The sequence below is a fragment of the Ambystoma mexicanum genome, chromosome 5q, assembly GCF_040938575.1.
Source record: "Ambystoma mexicanum isolate Mex_15411 chromosome 5q, UKY_AmexF1_1, whole genome shotgun sequence".
Taxonomy (NCBI): domain Eukaryota; kingdom Metazoa; phylum Chordata; class Amphibia; order Caudata; family Ambystomatidae; genus Ambystoma; species Ambystoma mexicanum.
In genome coordinates, this window is record NC_090933.1 from 295,163,184 (window position 1) to 295,180,533 (window position 17,350).

The 17,350-nt window shown below is 44.6% G+C and overlaps 1 protein-coding gene across 4 annotated transcripts in view; it reads left to right on the forward strand.

Moving 5' to 3' along the window:
• The window catches only part of DSEL (dermatan sulfate epimerase like), a 72,333-nt gene extending 55,031 nt beyond the window's left edge, over nt 1–17,302 (forward strand). For all 4 annotated transcript variants that reach the window (XM_069620788.1, XM_069620786.1, XM_069620787.1 and 1 more), the window contains exon 2: nt 9,984–17,302. In XM_069620788.1, coding sequence (XP_069476889.1) covers nt 10,753–14,406 — 3,654 coding nt within the window. In that variant the 5' untranslated portion in view covers nt 9,984–10,752 and the 3' untranslated portion in view covers nt 14,407–17,302. The remainder of the gene's footprint in view (nt 1–9,983) is intronic.
• The last annotated feature ends 48 nt before the right edge of the window (nt 17,303–17,350 follow it).

Consider the following 17,350-nt stretch of genomic DNA (forward strand, 5'->3'; position numbering starts at 1 on the left):
CACATTGTGTGTGGCTTGAATATTGATCAGCTCTTATCAGTCACCATACCAAAACCTGGGCTATTTTTAGAGTTTATCCTGCCACCAGTGTGATAGGGCCACAATTATATTTTGGATCATAGGTACCAAAGTGTAAGGCAGCTTCTGCAGTTACATGGTGTTTCAACCAGCAGCTGTCAAGAAAGTACAAGTGACCTCTAAACCTGTCCTGTGCTACTGAAGGGCAGGTGCCGGAGATGAAGGAGTCTGAAGCAGCAGGTCACATGAGTGTGCTATGCTTTTGCCATGGAGCTTTTTGAAAGGGGTCTAATCTGTAGACCATGCTTTCAGAGATGCATTACCTACATTATTTCATGTATTCAAAATTAAAAAGCCGGGGCTATCACATTCTTGCCAGATGCAATCTGTCACATTTGGGACACTGGTGATTAAAGCAGAACACAAATATGATTCTATATCCTGTTGGTTCCATCTCATCCAGACTGCTTTCTCCCAATGCGCCATCATGGTCTTCTTTTCTGAATTGGCATGCATAAGGGACAGTCTGTGTAGCTCCAAAGACAATTGATGGCCATCCCCTCCACTTGACCTACATTCCCTCTTGGCCTGTACTGGCTTTTCTGCCCCACCCCCGGTATCATTAACTCTTAAATGTGAAGTCTGTTTCTGTTCGTTTTTTAAAATGTTCTTTTTAAGTACTGTTGGGGTACTTTCTCCCGGGTATACCAGAGGTCATCTGCCTGACTCCCAAGGGCCCAACTGCCTTCCCCAGAATAAAAGGGAGGACTCAGCCAATGGCATTTTAGAACTGTGGTTTGTTGCAAAGAGCAGCATTGATCATACAAGACAATCAAGATTCTCCAGTACTTCTCAGCTCTCCATGGTGTGCATTGCGTTTTTGTGAACAAATTACATCATCCCTGGGACCTTCCCCGAAAAACCCATCACCAGCAAGGATTGGGTATCAAGAGTAATAATACCTATGGAGGTACCCTATAGAGGTTAGTCTACTGGAACTCGCATGTCAGGTCGCTAGCCTGTCCCGTCCCCAAGAGACTATCTATTACATTGTTGCAGAGTAATGGGCTTAACATTGGTTCTTGCCACTTGCCTTCCACCCCTGAGTTTCTAGGCTGTGATTGGTTAGATGTGATCTCCCCAGACTTGGGACTCAATTTGGTTCTCAGCCCTCCGTGCACCTCTTCAAGTGGATGTGAATGATTATGTGTCTGCATTGAAACTTGTAATGTACCACCATTGCCTATGAGATTGCGCTCTGACATTGCAACACTTGTTGTTTTCTCCATCTGACTGTGCTAGCATTGGCTCTGCGTTCCCACCACGGGTGAATGTCCATTGTCTAGCTAAGCTTGATCACATGCTTAGAGACCACAAAACCGAGCTCTTGAGCTTGGATATATGAGGATTTATTCAGTTTCCCTGCAGCTGGCCCCCATTGTCATCTACTGTTTGGAATGTAAGCTTGGCTGTGAGCCTGCCTGGTTCTTTGTGCAGCCTGAATCAGCTCTTCTTGTCTCTGGCTCTGTGGCTTGAGTCTTCTGTAATTTTCCTTAGACTTATAATATAACTTCTACATGCTCTTGTTATTCTAAGTAACCTATAAGTTAGGTGTAAGTGGTCCTATCAGACTCCATATTTACTCCTGTAGCTCCATAGACTTATTGGCGTAAAGCATCAGCAAGCTTGTTCAGGATCTCATGTGTTTCTGCATTACTGCATTTGGCTAAAGAGAACAAATAATGTATGCTTTTACAGTATGTACATGTATCTTTCCGCTTGCTACAGAACTGTGTAAGTATGTTCTTCGTGTATGCAAATGTGTGTCTGTGTAATGCGGTGCAGGACTGTGAGAGTACTTCATGACTAACACTGCTATGTCGTGGTGCCACTAATCACGTCAGCATCGTGGCTTCTTGGCAATTAATCGAGACTGTCCATCAAGGTATTTCCATCCACGATCTCGGGTTGCTTCCACTAAACCTGTGAAGACATGTACTGGATTCAAACTGTATAGCTGGCAGAGAGGATACCTTTCAGTGTATTTGTCTGCCATTGGTGCAGTTGGGATTGGTTGAAAATAAGATGGGTGGCTGCAAGCATTTCTGGCTCTTCGTACTGTCATGAATCTGGGAGTGAGGAGGAGTATCATCGAGACCCTCTCTTCAGTACTGTTTTAAAAGGCACATTGCTTTACAAATTCATTCCAATTCGAAGGAAAACACGTTCTCTATCAAATAAACACTGCAATAACAAACAATTATCTCCATTACCATGCCTACTGCTCTTCACCACAGTCCTTGCATGCCCCTCTCCCACACATAGAAGGGAACTGTCCTTGGCAGAGTGAGGGCTTGGTTAGTATCAAGCAGAATTCTGACACTTCACTGTTTATTTTTCTGCACAAAAGGGCAGAGGGGGAGGGTTAGCCTATATATTCTAAACATTTTGATGATGGAATAAAGCTGATGTTGTAGGTTTGGGAGAACAAAGTCGCATAGGACAAGGAGTAAAGGCTATTACGTCTAGCCCTACCACATGCGCATCAGCTTGGTTTTGACACTCTTTTGACAATTCTGTGACCAAATATTTTATGAAAGATATACTAAATACTGTTAAGGTACTGCATGTATTGTTACATACCTAGCATTATAGCATTAAACAAAAAAATCACTGTTATATGCATAGTTTAGTCCATTTATAAAAAAGCCCACTACATGTAGATTCCCTATATAGGGTTATCAGTGTGAATGCATGTTTAATAACTCTCATTTTTTCTTCACAGTGGGTTCTCTATGACCAGTCCCCTTCCTCGCATGCACATTATAAAACATCTTGCTGGCTGGACTCTAGGCCCTTCATCTCACATTATGTCTGGATTGTGTTTTATATTTCATTTGGTGGTTTTGGCACTTGTCTTTTTACGCGCGTGCAAATCTAATATGTATCAACTTGAATAAAAAACAACACCAAAGTAACATATCCCATTCACGTTTAACTACACAGGATACATATGTAAGATTGCAACCTCGTGCTAACTTTGCTGCACCCCCAGTCATAAATATGGCACATGCTACAAGAACCCCTCTTCATCATTGGGACTTTTCTTGACCAGCCCAACAAATGTGAAACAGGCGTTGGTCCTTGTTTAATTTTCTGAAACCATGCCGTTGTGTCTAAGTGTCCTTTATGGTATGCTTTGGGGTGATACGTTGAGTAACTAACTTCGCCATTTCATGGCCTCCTGTCACTTTAGGTACTGTAAATATGGGGGAGTGGTTACAGCAGAAGTGGGAGAAAGCAAATTTGCTGTTTATAAAATGTCACTGCAAAACAGGTCAGAGAAACTATGATCTGCTTCAGGGCATGGAACTAAGTGTTAAGAAAACTGTGGCAATGTATGTGTTGCAAGTTGAGCTTTCTCTGAGTGGTTGGGGTTAATGGCTTAATTGGTATCCTGTAGAAACATGGCTGGCTCTGTGAGCATCATCATGCAAAGCCAGTTGCCATGCTGTTCACAATGTGGCATAATGTTCAGGGGAAGGAACAGGGTTTAGAACAGGGTTGGCCAACTACAGGCCTCGAGGACTCGAAACATGTCAGATTTCAGATTTCATTAATATTCATCAGATGAATTTGCATACAATGATTCTAAATGTATGCAATTGTTTTTTCATTCATATTAATGAGGGGGAATCAGGATTCCAGCCCTCGAGGCCTGGAGTCGGACAATATATTGTAAGTGGATGATTGTTTTACATCAAGGCTAGAGGCAGGGGCGTTGTTAGGGGGGGGCTAAGGGGGCTATAGCCCCTGATCTTTTGGTTGTAGCCCCGGATAGAATCTCAGGAGCTACAACCAAAAGACTAGCTAGCCCCCAGTCCCAACAGTTCTGACATCAGCGTAGCCCCGGGTCTTTTCCAGACCAAGCAACTCCCCTGGCTAGAGGAGTGTGAGCCAAATAATTTGTGCTAGACATGATGGGTTGCTGAATTGGATTCATGTGGAGGAGCATATGTGTTGGCTAAGTAAGGAATTTGAGATTTAGGTATTCATGTTAGGTCATTGTCCTTGTCAGTGTCAGAAATGTTAGGTTATTGGCCATGTTAGTGTCAAGATAGACCAATATACTGATGGAATGTATGTTAGTGTCTGGTTTGTAAATCAAGAAGAAAATGGAGTGTTGGGTGAATGGAGCTTTGTATAAAATAAATGGTGGTGTAATTTGAGGTGGACGATAAGTGCTGGATGTTAAGATGGATTTCTGAACTCTGTCCTGGAGGGGCAGAGGTTCAGAAGGCCAGCCTAGTTTCTTGGAACAGGGTAACCTCTGGACAAGCCAGACTAATCAGTGTAGCGATGGCGGCGGTCAAGACTAGGTCTCAAGAGGGGTGAGGGTGACTGAAAGCCCGCAATGAGCACACAAAGCAAGGACGCTTACAAATTACTCCAGGCAGGTGTTATATTAAAAATATAGGCACATTTATTACAAGGCTTTTGTAACATCGACCATAGTAAAGAATCACGATAAAACTCAAGTAAACCAACACATCACAATCAATACAATATATATACAAGACCGAGGGGTCTAACGAGTTAGGAGCACGAAATATGCAGACCACCTAGATGGGGAGGAAAACAGGCAGTGCAAGTAATCGTTAGGTCCCGTTCGACATCAGAGACCACCTAACTAGAAGGAAGTCTGTGCCCTACGAAGAGTGGAGCCTTGTGCTCAAAAGTACCTGCACACGCGGGGTGCCAACGGGCCAAGGAGTGTCTCTTCGGGGAAATCAGGCAGTTCAGAGACGTGAACAAACGATGGCGAACAGACCTCCGCTACTCAAGCGCAGCCTCCACTTGTGGGCAGAAGCAGGGCGCGAGTACGGAGAAAGGGGTGCTGCTTTTCAACAGCGGGGGAAAGCCACAGGCTTCTGCAGGATGGAGGCCGGTTCAGGGTATTGACTACTCACCGGTCCCCGATGCAGGCAGACCCAGGCTTCTCCGAGTTAGTTTCTTCGCTGGCAGGTTCAGATGCGATCAGAGGGACGTCTCGGCGCTGTGTAGATTCCGCGGCAGCAGAAGTCAGGGTCGAGGGTGTCCCAAACGCAGCGAACACGCACAGATGGTTACCTCAGCAGGGCAACTCGGCAGCCGCTTGTATTCCAGGCCCAATGTACACTTCTCATTTCAGACCTGGGACTGCCAAGTGTACGAAGCGTGTGAGAGTGTCGAGGGCTCGGATTTCAGCAGCAGCCAGACGGCGGTAACAGAGCAAGGTTCCTGTGTAGGCTGGTCAGTCCGCTGGATGGCTCAGGGACGCTTCCGAAGGCTTACGTACAGGAGTTGGTGAAGATGCCGAGAATAGTTGTTCCCACTATTCTAAAGGGTCGAAGCGACAGTACAGGCCTTTTCGTTCGATCGGAGGTTCTCATTGGACGACAGCAGTCGTCTGCGGGTCACCAGAGATTCCTCGACTCAGCTTCTTATTTGCAGGATACTTGGCTCCTTTGTCCTTTGTTTGTGAGAACTCAGGAGATCGACATGGTAGTGGTGTTTCCAGCCTCCTCTTATCCAGGGTTCCCTTCGCGCCAAAAAGGAGAGGGCCTAATGGGAGATCTGCTCACAAAACACTCACACCATACATGGACCTATCACGGATCACGGTGGTCCGAGGCATTCAAGACACACCAGACTCTCTGGCACCCAGGATGTGTATTGGGACCAGACATCCCAGCCCACATCCTGGAGGCTCACAACAGGCCTGTAGAAGCCAGCAAAAGCATCTGTGTTTCGCGGGAAAGTACATGCCCAAATAAGGATGGCCCTGGGTCGGCTCGACCTGGGGAAGGCGAAGGGGCAAGACAGTCAGCGGACAGGACAAAGAACCTCGTGGTCTGGCCATTTTGGAAGCCAGGCCACCCATTTTGGCCAAACGCGAGAAGCACGGTTAACAGGGCAAAAGGGAGTTCAAAACACAAAGAAACAATCGCTGCCACCAGTCCCGTCCGTGACATACTTGCACAGTTCGTTATAAATCCATTGAGAGTTACTAGGGCCTGTAGAATGACTAGAGACCCAAGAGTGCAGTAACTTAGCTTACAGTGCCCTCTTGTGCCATGTTGCGCGAAAGCTGCAACATGAGAAAAGAACTACGGAAAACAACGTTTCCCGGTACTGACTGTCTTAAGGGCATGTCAGTTTCCCCGTAAGAATGGAGCAAAAGCCCAGAAAAGGCTGCGCTTCTCTGGCAAAGTCTAGATCAGGGTGTAAAACAACAGCAAAAAGTTTGGGGGTTGCCACATGGAAGGAAAATTACCTACAATATGAAATCTTTCCTAACACTGGAGAATCAGCCTCTTTGCAATATGCTGGTATGGATGGGTGTGGGTGTTGGTTAAGGTATACTGCTGAGTATTTGAGGTCACTCTTGGAATATTGGTGTCATCAGAAACAAGACAACGCTTCGGTAAGGGACATTCTGATTCCATCATTGTTACCTCTATTGGGGCGACCCCATGAAGACGATGCCTGCTGGAAGAGGAGTTACGTTTTCTGATGGGCCATTAGTAGCTTTTGTAATAGAAATTTGATGTATGTATCTATTGCTGCTTTGTACAATATCTCACAAAGCTTCAGAACACCCTGGAAAGGGTGGAATTAGTGGAGTCGCAGGGAGAGGGAGTGGGGAAGACTGTGGATTAAAGCTATGGTGTTGTGGGGGAGAGTGTGACAAATTTAGAAGGAAAATGCATTGAACGTTGTGCTGATGATATCTAATAACGTCCATTTGAGGACACAAACCTAGTTTTAAAATACAGGTAAAATAATGTTACTTGGTGAAGCAAAGTTTATCTGAGTGGGAATAGACTTGTAGGTAAAGTAATGTAATGTAATGTAATACAATGTATAGAGCGAAACTAAGGCCCAAGGGCATCTAGGCGCTTAAGCTACAGGCGGACACTAGGGAACCCAAAGAGTCCAGGCAATGCAAACCAAAAACAGATTAGAAAAGATAAGTTTTAAGTGTCTTCCGAAAGGGAAGGTACTCCTCTGTTAAATGGAGCGATAGCAGGAGCCGATTCCATATAGTCAGCGCTAATACTGAAAAGGAATGGCTGCCTGCACACGCGTGCTGATACTGAGGCACTCTGAGAAGCCCCAGAGCAGATGAGCGAAGACATCTATTAGTGTAGTACCTCTTAATCTTACTTTTCAAGTAGCCACCCTCTTATAAAGGGCCAGATGAGTAACAAAGAGGGCCTCATTACGAATGTGGCGGTAAGGCAACAACGGCGCTGATAGTGCCACCGGCGGCATTGTTACCATACTTCCACATTATGAGTTCTGCTTGCAGGTGCCGCTCTGCACGCCTGGTCTGACCAGGCATGCAGAGCGGCACCCGCAACGAGAGCTCGTGATTGCACCGGCACCGTGATTGCACCGCAACTATGCTCCCCATCCCCATTTTGCCCTTTGGGGCAGAATGGGGATCGGGAGCCAAACCATACCGGCACCCGCAAATGGGCAATTACCAGCCCATTCAACTCGTAATGGGCCGTTAATGGCCCATTCGCGGGTGCCGGAGCTGGTAGCGAGTTTGCCGGTAGCCTTGCCCTTATTAAGGGTACAGCTACCGCCAAACTCGTAATGAGGCCCAGAGAGTCTTAAACTAGACTCTGGCCGTGAACGGCAAACAATGGACTCGCCACAGCAGACCAGCAGAAGGGGTCAGCCTGGATGCGTTCACGGCCAGCCTGGTTTACACATTCTGAAGTATTTGTAGCCGCTGTATCTGGTGTTTAGGCGGCCCCAGATAAATTCCAATACAATAGTCCAGCGAGCCCATTATTGCTGAGGTGACTATCTGTGTGCGACTAGTGGGTGATAGCAGCGGCAGGATCCTTTTCAAAACCTTCAGTTTCCCAAATCTGGCACTTCAAACCGATGAAACCTGGACCTCCCTAAAGCCATTAGGTAGAAGCCTCACACCAAGGCCTTTTACCAATGTACTAGGCACCGGACAGGGGCCGACTGAGTCTGGCCAAAACAGAGAGCTCCAGAGACCGGCATCAGGCTGAGAGCCAACTACCAGCACTTTAATTTTTCCCCATTAAGTTTTAGACAGTTGGCGACCTTCCACCTGCTGATGTCAGATGCAGTTTCTGAGCTTAGCAGGGGGGTCAGTTGACAGGGAGTCCAACCGGAACACCAATTGGGTGTCATCAGCATAGGTGTAGAAAAGGACTCACAATTTTGCAATAAGGTTGGCCAATGGCCTTAAATAAAGATTAAACAAAAGAGGGGACAGAGACGACCCCCGGGGAACCCCATATGGGAGTGTTAACGGAGAAGAGTGACAAACCTGAAGTGAGACCGTTTGGGTCCGCTCTGACAGAAATGAATTAAACCATGCCAGTAAGGAACCCTTGATCCCTGCTTGCTCCAGGCGGGCCACCAGAATGCCATAATCCACAGTATGAAAAGCTGCAGAGAATCAACACCCCAACCTATCCGCGATCTTGGTGAAGAGCAAGATCATCCAGGAGAGAGACCATGACAGATTCTGTGCCCATCGAGGGACGAAGACCCAATTGAAACAGATGCAGGCAGTTACTGCAGGTAGACAATGAATATTCAGGAAAGGTTTGATGAAAAACATGTTGGGCTTCAGAGCATTCCTGATGCATTTGGCTGCATGGCACTCAACTCCTTACCCCCTTAGAATTCCCTCTGCATTGCATGTTTTTGATGGTCTGAGGTTCCTGTATAGAGAGTATTGTACAGTAAGGTTTCTGAGGCTATGAGCACCTGTTGACAAGATGGCTCTGTGAGTTATACAAACGAATTTGAAGGACATTCTCTATTTTATTGGCAATCACTAGCATAGAGTGTATTCATGGCTAGGGTGATGGGTTTGTATCTTTTATACACAGTATCATTCTTCAAACAGGGTTAGTGCTCATCGTGGCTTTTCACCGGTTTCTTCAGGAGGCCTGAGTGTACACAGTAGTCACCGGTCTGCAACCTGTGGCTCCCTGGATGTTTTCAAACATTGCAGACACCTATAGTAGTTCCAATGTGAAAAGATGAAGCAGGTCTATGGTTGAATTCAACAGAGGCAATTTTCATCTGGATATGGGCACTTCTAGTAACATAATGTACCTGAAAGTTGAAGAACTACTAGGATTCAAAACTGGACTGCAAATTCTGAGCTGCATTTAAAATTTAAAAAAAAAAAAGAAAAAAAAACACTACCTAAAATATGATGTTGGCTTCACAAGCAGAGCACCACTGCTTGGAAAGTACAGAATCTAAAGTCTTTCCCTTGTTCCAATGTCCTTAAACGAGCCAGTCCCCTAACACCCTAACCTGATTAAACGGTCACAGACTTGGATTCCTTGTGCCATTTTTTAAAAGCACATGTTTGGATACCCTCGGTTTCCTAAATTCATGGCAATAAAGCTGTACAAAGAATCCCAGCCTCGGCAAGTTTGTTACACTTTCGTGCAGGGACCACTGTAGCGGGACTGATCCTTTAAGTGGGTGGGGAGTTTGCCAGGCCACTGAGCCCTCAACCTCTGTTTTAACAAACAATGGATTTCTTCTTAAAACGACTGCTTTTATAAACAGGTAGAGCTGGCTGAGCTAGATGTGTTCTCTTGAATTGATACAATTGACCTTTAGTGTCCAGGTACATTTAATTGTGTTACAAACATGTGTTAATTAGGTCTTTGATTTATGAGAACATTGGAAATAGGCTGAAGGGGCACAGCTGGGATGCATATTCTTTTTTCAATCAGCACATATGTTTGCTTCCACTCTTTTTTGGTGCAATTATGTTTCTGTATGCATTTGGCCAGTTTTCAAACTACAATTTGATGCATTCTTAGCAAAGCTGTTTGTGATATTGCTAAGAAAAATGGTTTCACATTTCTTGTTTCTGAAACGGTTCTCTTGTTTTTCAGCTGAGGAAAGCAAGAACCATGCAGTTGGGAAGACTGGAAGACACCCGGACGGGGATCCGCTGTGGCAACTGACAATGGGCTGGAACGGCTGCGCAGAGGCAGAGCAGAAAAGGACTATACGCGATAAAGCCAGCACAGTTTGCTGGTACATACTATTTTATTAACACAAACGCAATGTTTTATACACAAACCAATGGATCACAGAAGTAGCTTTTCCTATAGTGTTGTTGGAGCAGACGGGAGGCAGCGGCGGCGTCCATATGTGTCTGCAGCACAGGAAATCCAAGGAGCCATGACTCATGCATTCCACATCTGTCCATACTTTTGGAAACGCAAAGCATGAGTTAATTCAGCAGTGACGCCATTTTGAGGAACTGGATGAATTCATCAGGACTGGAACTCCTGCTGAAAATAGGCATTTTTTTTTAATGTGGCATGTAGCCTTTATCTAAACGTCCACTGTGATTGACGACCTTCTGGCAAATTGTCTAAGAAAACTCCGTAAAATGCACGTTGAATTCAGCAGCCCGAGTCTTCGAGTCAGAGTTTTAGATTGCACAATAAATACCTTCGTCCACAAATTTGAAAGGCAAAGGGTTTGCACTCAATGTTTCTTTCCAAAATACACAGTTAGCTGAACTTAGGCTGCACTCAGTTTCAAAACCAGTGAGCACACTGACTTTTCAGAGTGTAAAGATTCTGAAAAAAAAGTGCCTTTTCTTATGAAAAAGCAGTGTTTGCCTGAAGGGACTAAATTGCCTAATGGATCATGGCTTTGATGTTTACAGGACATTACCTGTCCATGGCGTTTTTCATGTTGGCTCTCCCTCACTTCGAAGGTTCTGTCAGCAATTATTCCGACTGGCTGACTTTCACAGACGACGTCGATCGATACCAAACGCAGAAATTCCAAGATGCGAGCGTCAGGCCTCAGCAGCACGAAGTCAGTCTTCATCCAAGTTTATATTTCGACGAGGAAGACATTGCCGCGTTGAAGCAGAAGTCCCGAAGCAGCCATGTGCATTTATTTAGAGCCATTAAGAGTGCAGTAACAACAATGCAGTCCAACCCGTCGTTCTTCTTACCGCCTCCCAAACATGCTGACTTTGCTTCGAAGTGGAATGAGATTTATGGCAACAACCTGCCTCCCCTGGCCTTGTACTGCCTGCTGGTCCCGGAGGACAAAGCAGCCTTTTCCTTTTTGCTGGAGTACATGGACCGAATGGCCAGCTACAAGGACTGGTTGGTGGAGAATGCCCCTGGAGACGAGGTGCCAGTAGCCCACTCCTTGACTGGTTTTGCCACTGCTTTTGATTTCCTCTATCGCTCACTCAGTGCTGACAGGAGACACAGATACTTGGTGAAGATACAGACTGTGAGCGAGGACTTGTACCACTATTCGAAGCTGCGCTCTTGGGGCAAGCAACTGCTCCACAACCACCAGCCCACGAACATGATAGCGCTGCTCACTGGGGCCTTAGTCACTGGCCTCTATCAGGAATCCCGAGCCAACATATGGAAGCAAGCTGTAGTGGATGTGATGGAAAAGACCATGTTTTTGCTAAACCATGTAGTTGATGGGTCCCTAGACGAGGGAGTTGCGTATGGCAGTTATTCATCCAAATCCATCACCCAGTACGTTTTCTTGGCGCAGCGCCATTTTGGCATCAATCATCTTGAAAATAACTGGCTTAAAATGCATTTTTGGTTTTATTATGCTACGCTTTTGCCAGGTTTTCAGAGAACAGTAGGCATTGCAGATTCAAATTATAATTGGTTCTATGGTCCAGAAAGTCAGCTAGTGTTTTTGGACAAGTTTGTGTTAAAAAATGGAGCCGGCAACTGGCTAGCACAGCAGATCAGAAAACACAGGCCCAAGGATGGGCCTATGGTGCCTTCTCGGGCGCAGGGTTGGAGCACTCTTCACACCGAGTACCTATGGTACGATGCTGGCTTAACACCACAACCTCCTTCTGAGTATGGTACTGCTAAAATGCACATATTTCCAAACTGGGGGGTCGTTACATATGGAGCTGGGTTGCCAAACACACAGGCAAACACATTTCTTTCTTTTAAATCTGGCAAGCTGGGTGGCCGTGCCGTTTACGATATAGTTCACTTCCAACCATATTCCTGGATTGATGGGTGGAGAAGTTTCAACCCCGGACACGAGCACCCAGACCAGAATTCCTTCACCTTTGCACCCAATGGTCAAGTTTTTGTTTCAGAAGCTCTTTATGGGCCGAAACATAGTCACTTGAATAATGTGCTGGTATTTTCCCCATCACCTACCAGTCAGTGTAATGACCCCTGGGAAGGCCAACTCGGTGAATGTGCACAGTGGTTGAGGTGGACAGATGATGAGACTGGAGATTCAGCTGGGGAAATTGTAAGCGCAAGCCAACATGGAGACATGATGTTTACAAGCGGCGAGGCCGTTTTGGCCTATTCGTCAGCGATGAAACTGAAAAGTGTTTATCGCTCTCTGGTACTTCTAAATCCCCAGACCCTACTGGTAGTGGATCATATTGAGAAGCAAAACGACTCCCCTCTCAATTTGGTCAGTGCCTTCTTCCACAATCTGGACATTGATTTTAAGTACATACCCTACAGATTCCAAAACCGGTTCAATGGGGCCCTGATGGACGTCTGGGATGCCCACTACAAAATGATTTGGCTAGATCATGAGGGAAATAGCCCAGTTGCTAGGATACAGGAGGCGGAACAGGCTGCCGAATTCAAGAAGCGCTGGACGCAGTTTGTAAATGTGACCTTTCCTATGGGAAGCCACACCACAAGGATTGCATACTTGTTTTATGGGCCCTATGCTAATGTTTCAAACCTCAAGTTTGTTGATGATAGTAAATATGGTCTAAAGATTAGCCTAAATGTCAACAACACTGAAAAACTAATTTCAGTGGTAACTGAATACAATGACCTGAGTGCACGATTTGATTTTCTTGGTTTTGGTGGCTATTGCAAAGTAGAAGACGAGGAGAAAATTACCAGGTTTGGTCTGGGAACAGGTGTTGTGGAAAAAAAAAAATTGTACACCAGGAATATGTTCCAGTTTGGATTTAAGGTGAATGCAATTGCAGGCATTATCATGTGTGTGAGTTTGGGGGTCTTAGCGTTCCAATGGAGGTTTTACAATTCCTTCAACAAACTAATGCGCTTGGGCTTGATACTGGTAATAACATTGTGGTTTGTTGAATTGGTGGATGTTTGGAGCTCCTGCACCCAGCCTGACTGTTCAAAGTGGCCTAGTGATGTTGTGTATAAAGAAAATGATGTTCAGGGAAGATCACAACAGGCAGCAGACATCCTCCCACTGGAGCAGCCAAATGTTGTGATTGCTTCACTGCCCGGCTCAGGCGCTGATATTTTAAAGCAACTCTTTTTCAATAGCACTGATTTTCTCTACATCAGGATTCCCATGGCCTACCTGCCCATCCCAGAAAGTGGTTGCCATATCGACTCGTTTGTCGATGCTTGCGAATGGAGTCACTCTGATGTAAAGAGCGATCACTTCCTTGTAATGCGGGGCTGGCTCCAATCCCTCATACAAAACACAAAGCTCCATTTGCAAAACATTCACTTGCATGAACCTAACAAGAGCACTGTTGCCCAGCATTCTCTAATAAGTAAGGAAAAGAGGAAGAGAATTCGAAGGAGAGATCCCGCTCTTGAAAAGAGGAGTAGAGCAAGAGGTAGCTCTGATAAGGATGCTGACTACGTACGACAGCTACGGAGACACCTGGTTTACTATCCTCATGCACGCCCTGTGCTCAGCTTAGGCAGTGGGAGCTGGACATTGAAGCTACCTTTTATACAAGAAGTCATTGGCCCATCTTTAAGGGCCCTGTTCGTCGTGAGGGACCCCCGTGCGTGGATCTATTCCATGATCTACAATAGCAAACCTAACTTTTATGCCATTAAAAAAATTGCCCAGCACTTGGCCCTAATGTTCAAACCTCAAGATGGGATTGAGAATTGCAATTCGAACCCAGGCCTGGCCTTTGAGTTTGAGTCATTGAAGGAAGAGATATCGGATGCTAAATCAAGTGCAGTTTCCTTGTTGGCCTACCTGTGGTTTGCTAACACAGCTGCGGCCATGAGGATAAACCGACAGTTGTTGCCTAGAAACTACCAGCTGATCAAATTTGAAGACATTGTACATTTTCCACAGAAAACAACCGAGAGGATCTATACCTTCCTTGGCATTCCCATGTCTCCTGCTACCTTAAACCAAATATTGTTTGCAAGCTCCACAAACCTGTTCTACCTCCCCTACGAAGGGGAGATCTCCCCAACTCAACTTGACATCTGGAAAAGGAACATGCCGAAGGAGGAGATTAAAACAATCGAGAACATCTGCTGGACACTGATGGACCACTTGGGATACCCCAAGTACACCACTTAAATGCTGCAGGTCAGCAGTTATTTGCACTAAAGATCTGCACTTTGTTTTTATTAAACAACAATCAGAACAGTGTGTTTTATTCCTGTAAAATATGTGTAAAGATGGTTGCTTGCAGAGATAATATTTTTAAAATGGCCGACGTAGCAGATATTGATGTTTTAAAAATAACTTTATTACTTTGTTTTTGCTTTTTAAACACATGTCTGTTGAAGGGTGCGCAGCATCTCAATCGTGCAGCTTTTGAGGGTGGTGTTAGGAAAGAGGTGCAGTTCGACCTACAGCCTGCCTAATGTGGAGTGGAACGGAATGGGGTTCCATTGAACGATGTTGACATGCTGCAATTGGTGTTCTCACCACAGATTGAGTCAGCCAATTGAAGGCTAATTTGGTACAGACAAAACGATGGGCCTGATTCACAACACATTTTTCAATGGAATGCACCCATTGAAACACGCTGTGTGAATCAGGCTTCACTTTGCACCAGTGCAGATGAAGGACATGTATGCCTTGCCAACATGTGCTTTCCCACTTGGGATCCCTAGTCCAGTCATGTTCTTGTCTTTGCATTTCGGGGAAATGTAGTCCTGTTTATGTTATGGGCAAACACAGGACGACAGTTTCCAGAATGCAAAGAACAAATACATACTAGACCAGCATCTCCCGATAGTACTGGAGCATGTTGGGGTGCCTGGGAAGTTGCACATTTGGGCAGGTGTCAATGGCAGCAACAAGAAAAAAGAAATAATTAATTGTTAGCTGACATGCATATCATTTAGCACAAAAATCAGACACCAAAATTACATATAATGTACCGCTGCTTTTGCCACATCCATCCATAATTAGATCCCTGATGTGCTCTTGTGGAGTTGCTCTGGCTTTCATGGGTAGTAGACTTCATGGAGATCTCATCTCAACTGAATGTCTTTCGTGAAGCCCGTCTCAGTGACTTTGGCAGCAATCCCTGCCATGTGCTGGAACAGCAAAACTTTCTTCAAAATTCAGATGCACTTTTTGTAAAATGTGGCGGCGATGGGTTATTGATGGAAACAACAACACTGCAAATCTGCTCTTTGCTAAGGGTGTGATGGTGCCCTGCTTACATGTTAGAAACATGTGAAGGATGCACCCAACATACATTGTTTCCTGTGTTATTGGGGTGAAGTATTTAAATGAGCACAAGATATATTATTATTATTATTTTTTTTAAAGATGTAGTTTGTTTGATTGCCATTCTAACAGACCAGCATCACTGTGATTTTTCAAATACAGAAATCTGGGTGAGTCACAGGTGTTATATAATTTCTGGGAAATTTTCACTCATCCACAAAAGGTATGGACCATTCTTCAAACGAAGGAGTCCTGGACCTATGCCAACAGGTCCATGCAATTATAATGAATCGTTGCACCTAAGGCCTGATGAAGGAAACTTGAATATTCCTGCATGTAATGACCGACCGCACACAAATCAGCGAGTTGAATCTGGTTGTTTCTTTTTAGCTACACCAAAAGTCTGTTGGGTGGGTTTGGTGTACCACATACAATTATGATTTATTGTAGCGCAGTTATTGTTCACCACTACCTTGTTGGAAATATACCCATTTTGTTATATGAAGTACAGTGAATATTTTAGATTTTTTGTATTTTCAAAAACTCAAGTATATTGCCCAGAATTGTTGTCAAGCTGATTCCAAACACAGCACATATTTTCGGGTAGAGTACATTTGAAATTTGTTAGTGAAATATCTTACTTGCAAGAATAAGGCCATTTGTTACAAAGCTCTTCTTAACCCTTAACAGGTGTAAATGAAAAATAGCTCCACTCTATGGAAGAATCTTGCAGACTGTTGTTACCTCTTAGTGAATGCCAGATTTAAAATATATTCAATGGAAGATTAAGACCTTTCAGCAAAAAACGTCCAGAGAGATGCATTGCTAGGAATGTGAATGTAGACGAAAACACCTGTACCAGCAGCTTATTTCTGAAGGCATTGTTTTTTTGGGGGACATGTAAGCACTTTTGCAAACAAACATGTTATTGCAAAAAAAAGTGTCTAGGTGTGTGTTTTAACACACAGAAAATATGAATTGGAGCAGCTGTATCCTACTCAAGAATTCATCTGTCGTTCACCGTGAAAAATATAGCACCATTTAAATGTGAATATTTCTAACAAGTGGCCCATTTGTGGGGATATTAAACATGATCAATCACATAATGTGTCCATTCAATGTACGAAGCGTAAGGAAGAATCTTGAGTTGAATTTTCCAACTTCCAGTGAGTCCTTGCTCAGCTTAATGATATATCATGATATGCAGAATGATCCTAGGCTTACATGAACTTGCCAGGTTGGCTGCTGAATGCACGTTTGTTGTTTGAATTCACCTCCATCCATGCCTGATGTATCACTGCTCATCGACCTATGTGATGCAACTGTGCACTTTAGTGTACCCAATCTGACCAAAAATCAGATAACAGCCTTACATACCACAATCACCAAGTGTGAATGGTCAAGTGCACATTTTGCAACATCCATACTTTATAAATGTAGAAGGGAGTAAAAATGGTTGATTGTTAAAAAAAATGCTTCTGTATTGAGAATACTGGCATGAGCTGATTACTTCCCTGCCCATAGATGTTTTGAATGCTTACACCTAGGCCAACAGTGTGAACGGTGTACATTTGTGCTATCATACTTCTGACATAGTACTTAACACGATCAATTGTTGCCGTGGGAATTTGTGCAAAAGCTGGTTCCATGTCTGTTCATTGCAGGATGTTTTATTTTTCAATTTTCACCATTTTCAAATTCAGTGCAGCAGCAAAATATGGATGTAAATCTCCTGCAATCCCCAATCACCCCACACCCCCTTCCAAATAAACATTTTCCCCCTTTCCAACCATGCTATCAGTACCTTTATTTTTACCAACATACATAGTAAGTGCAT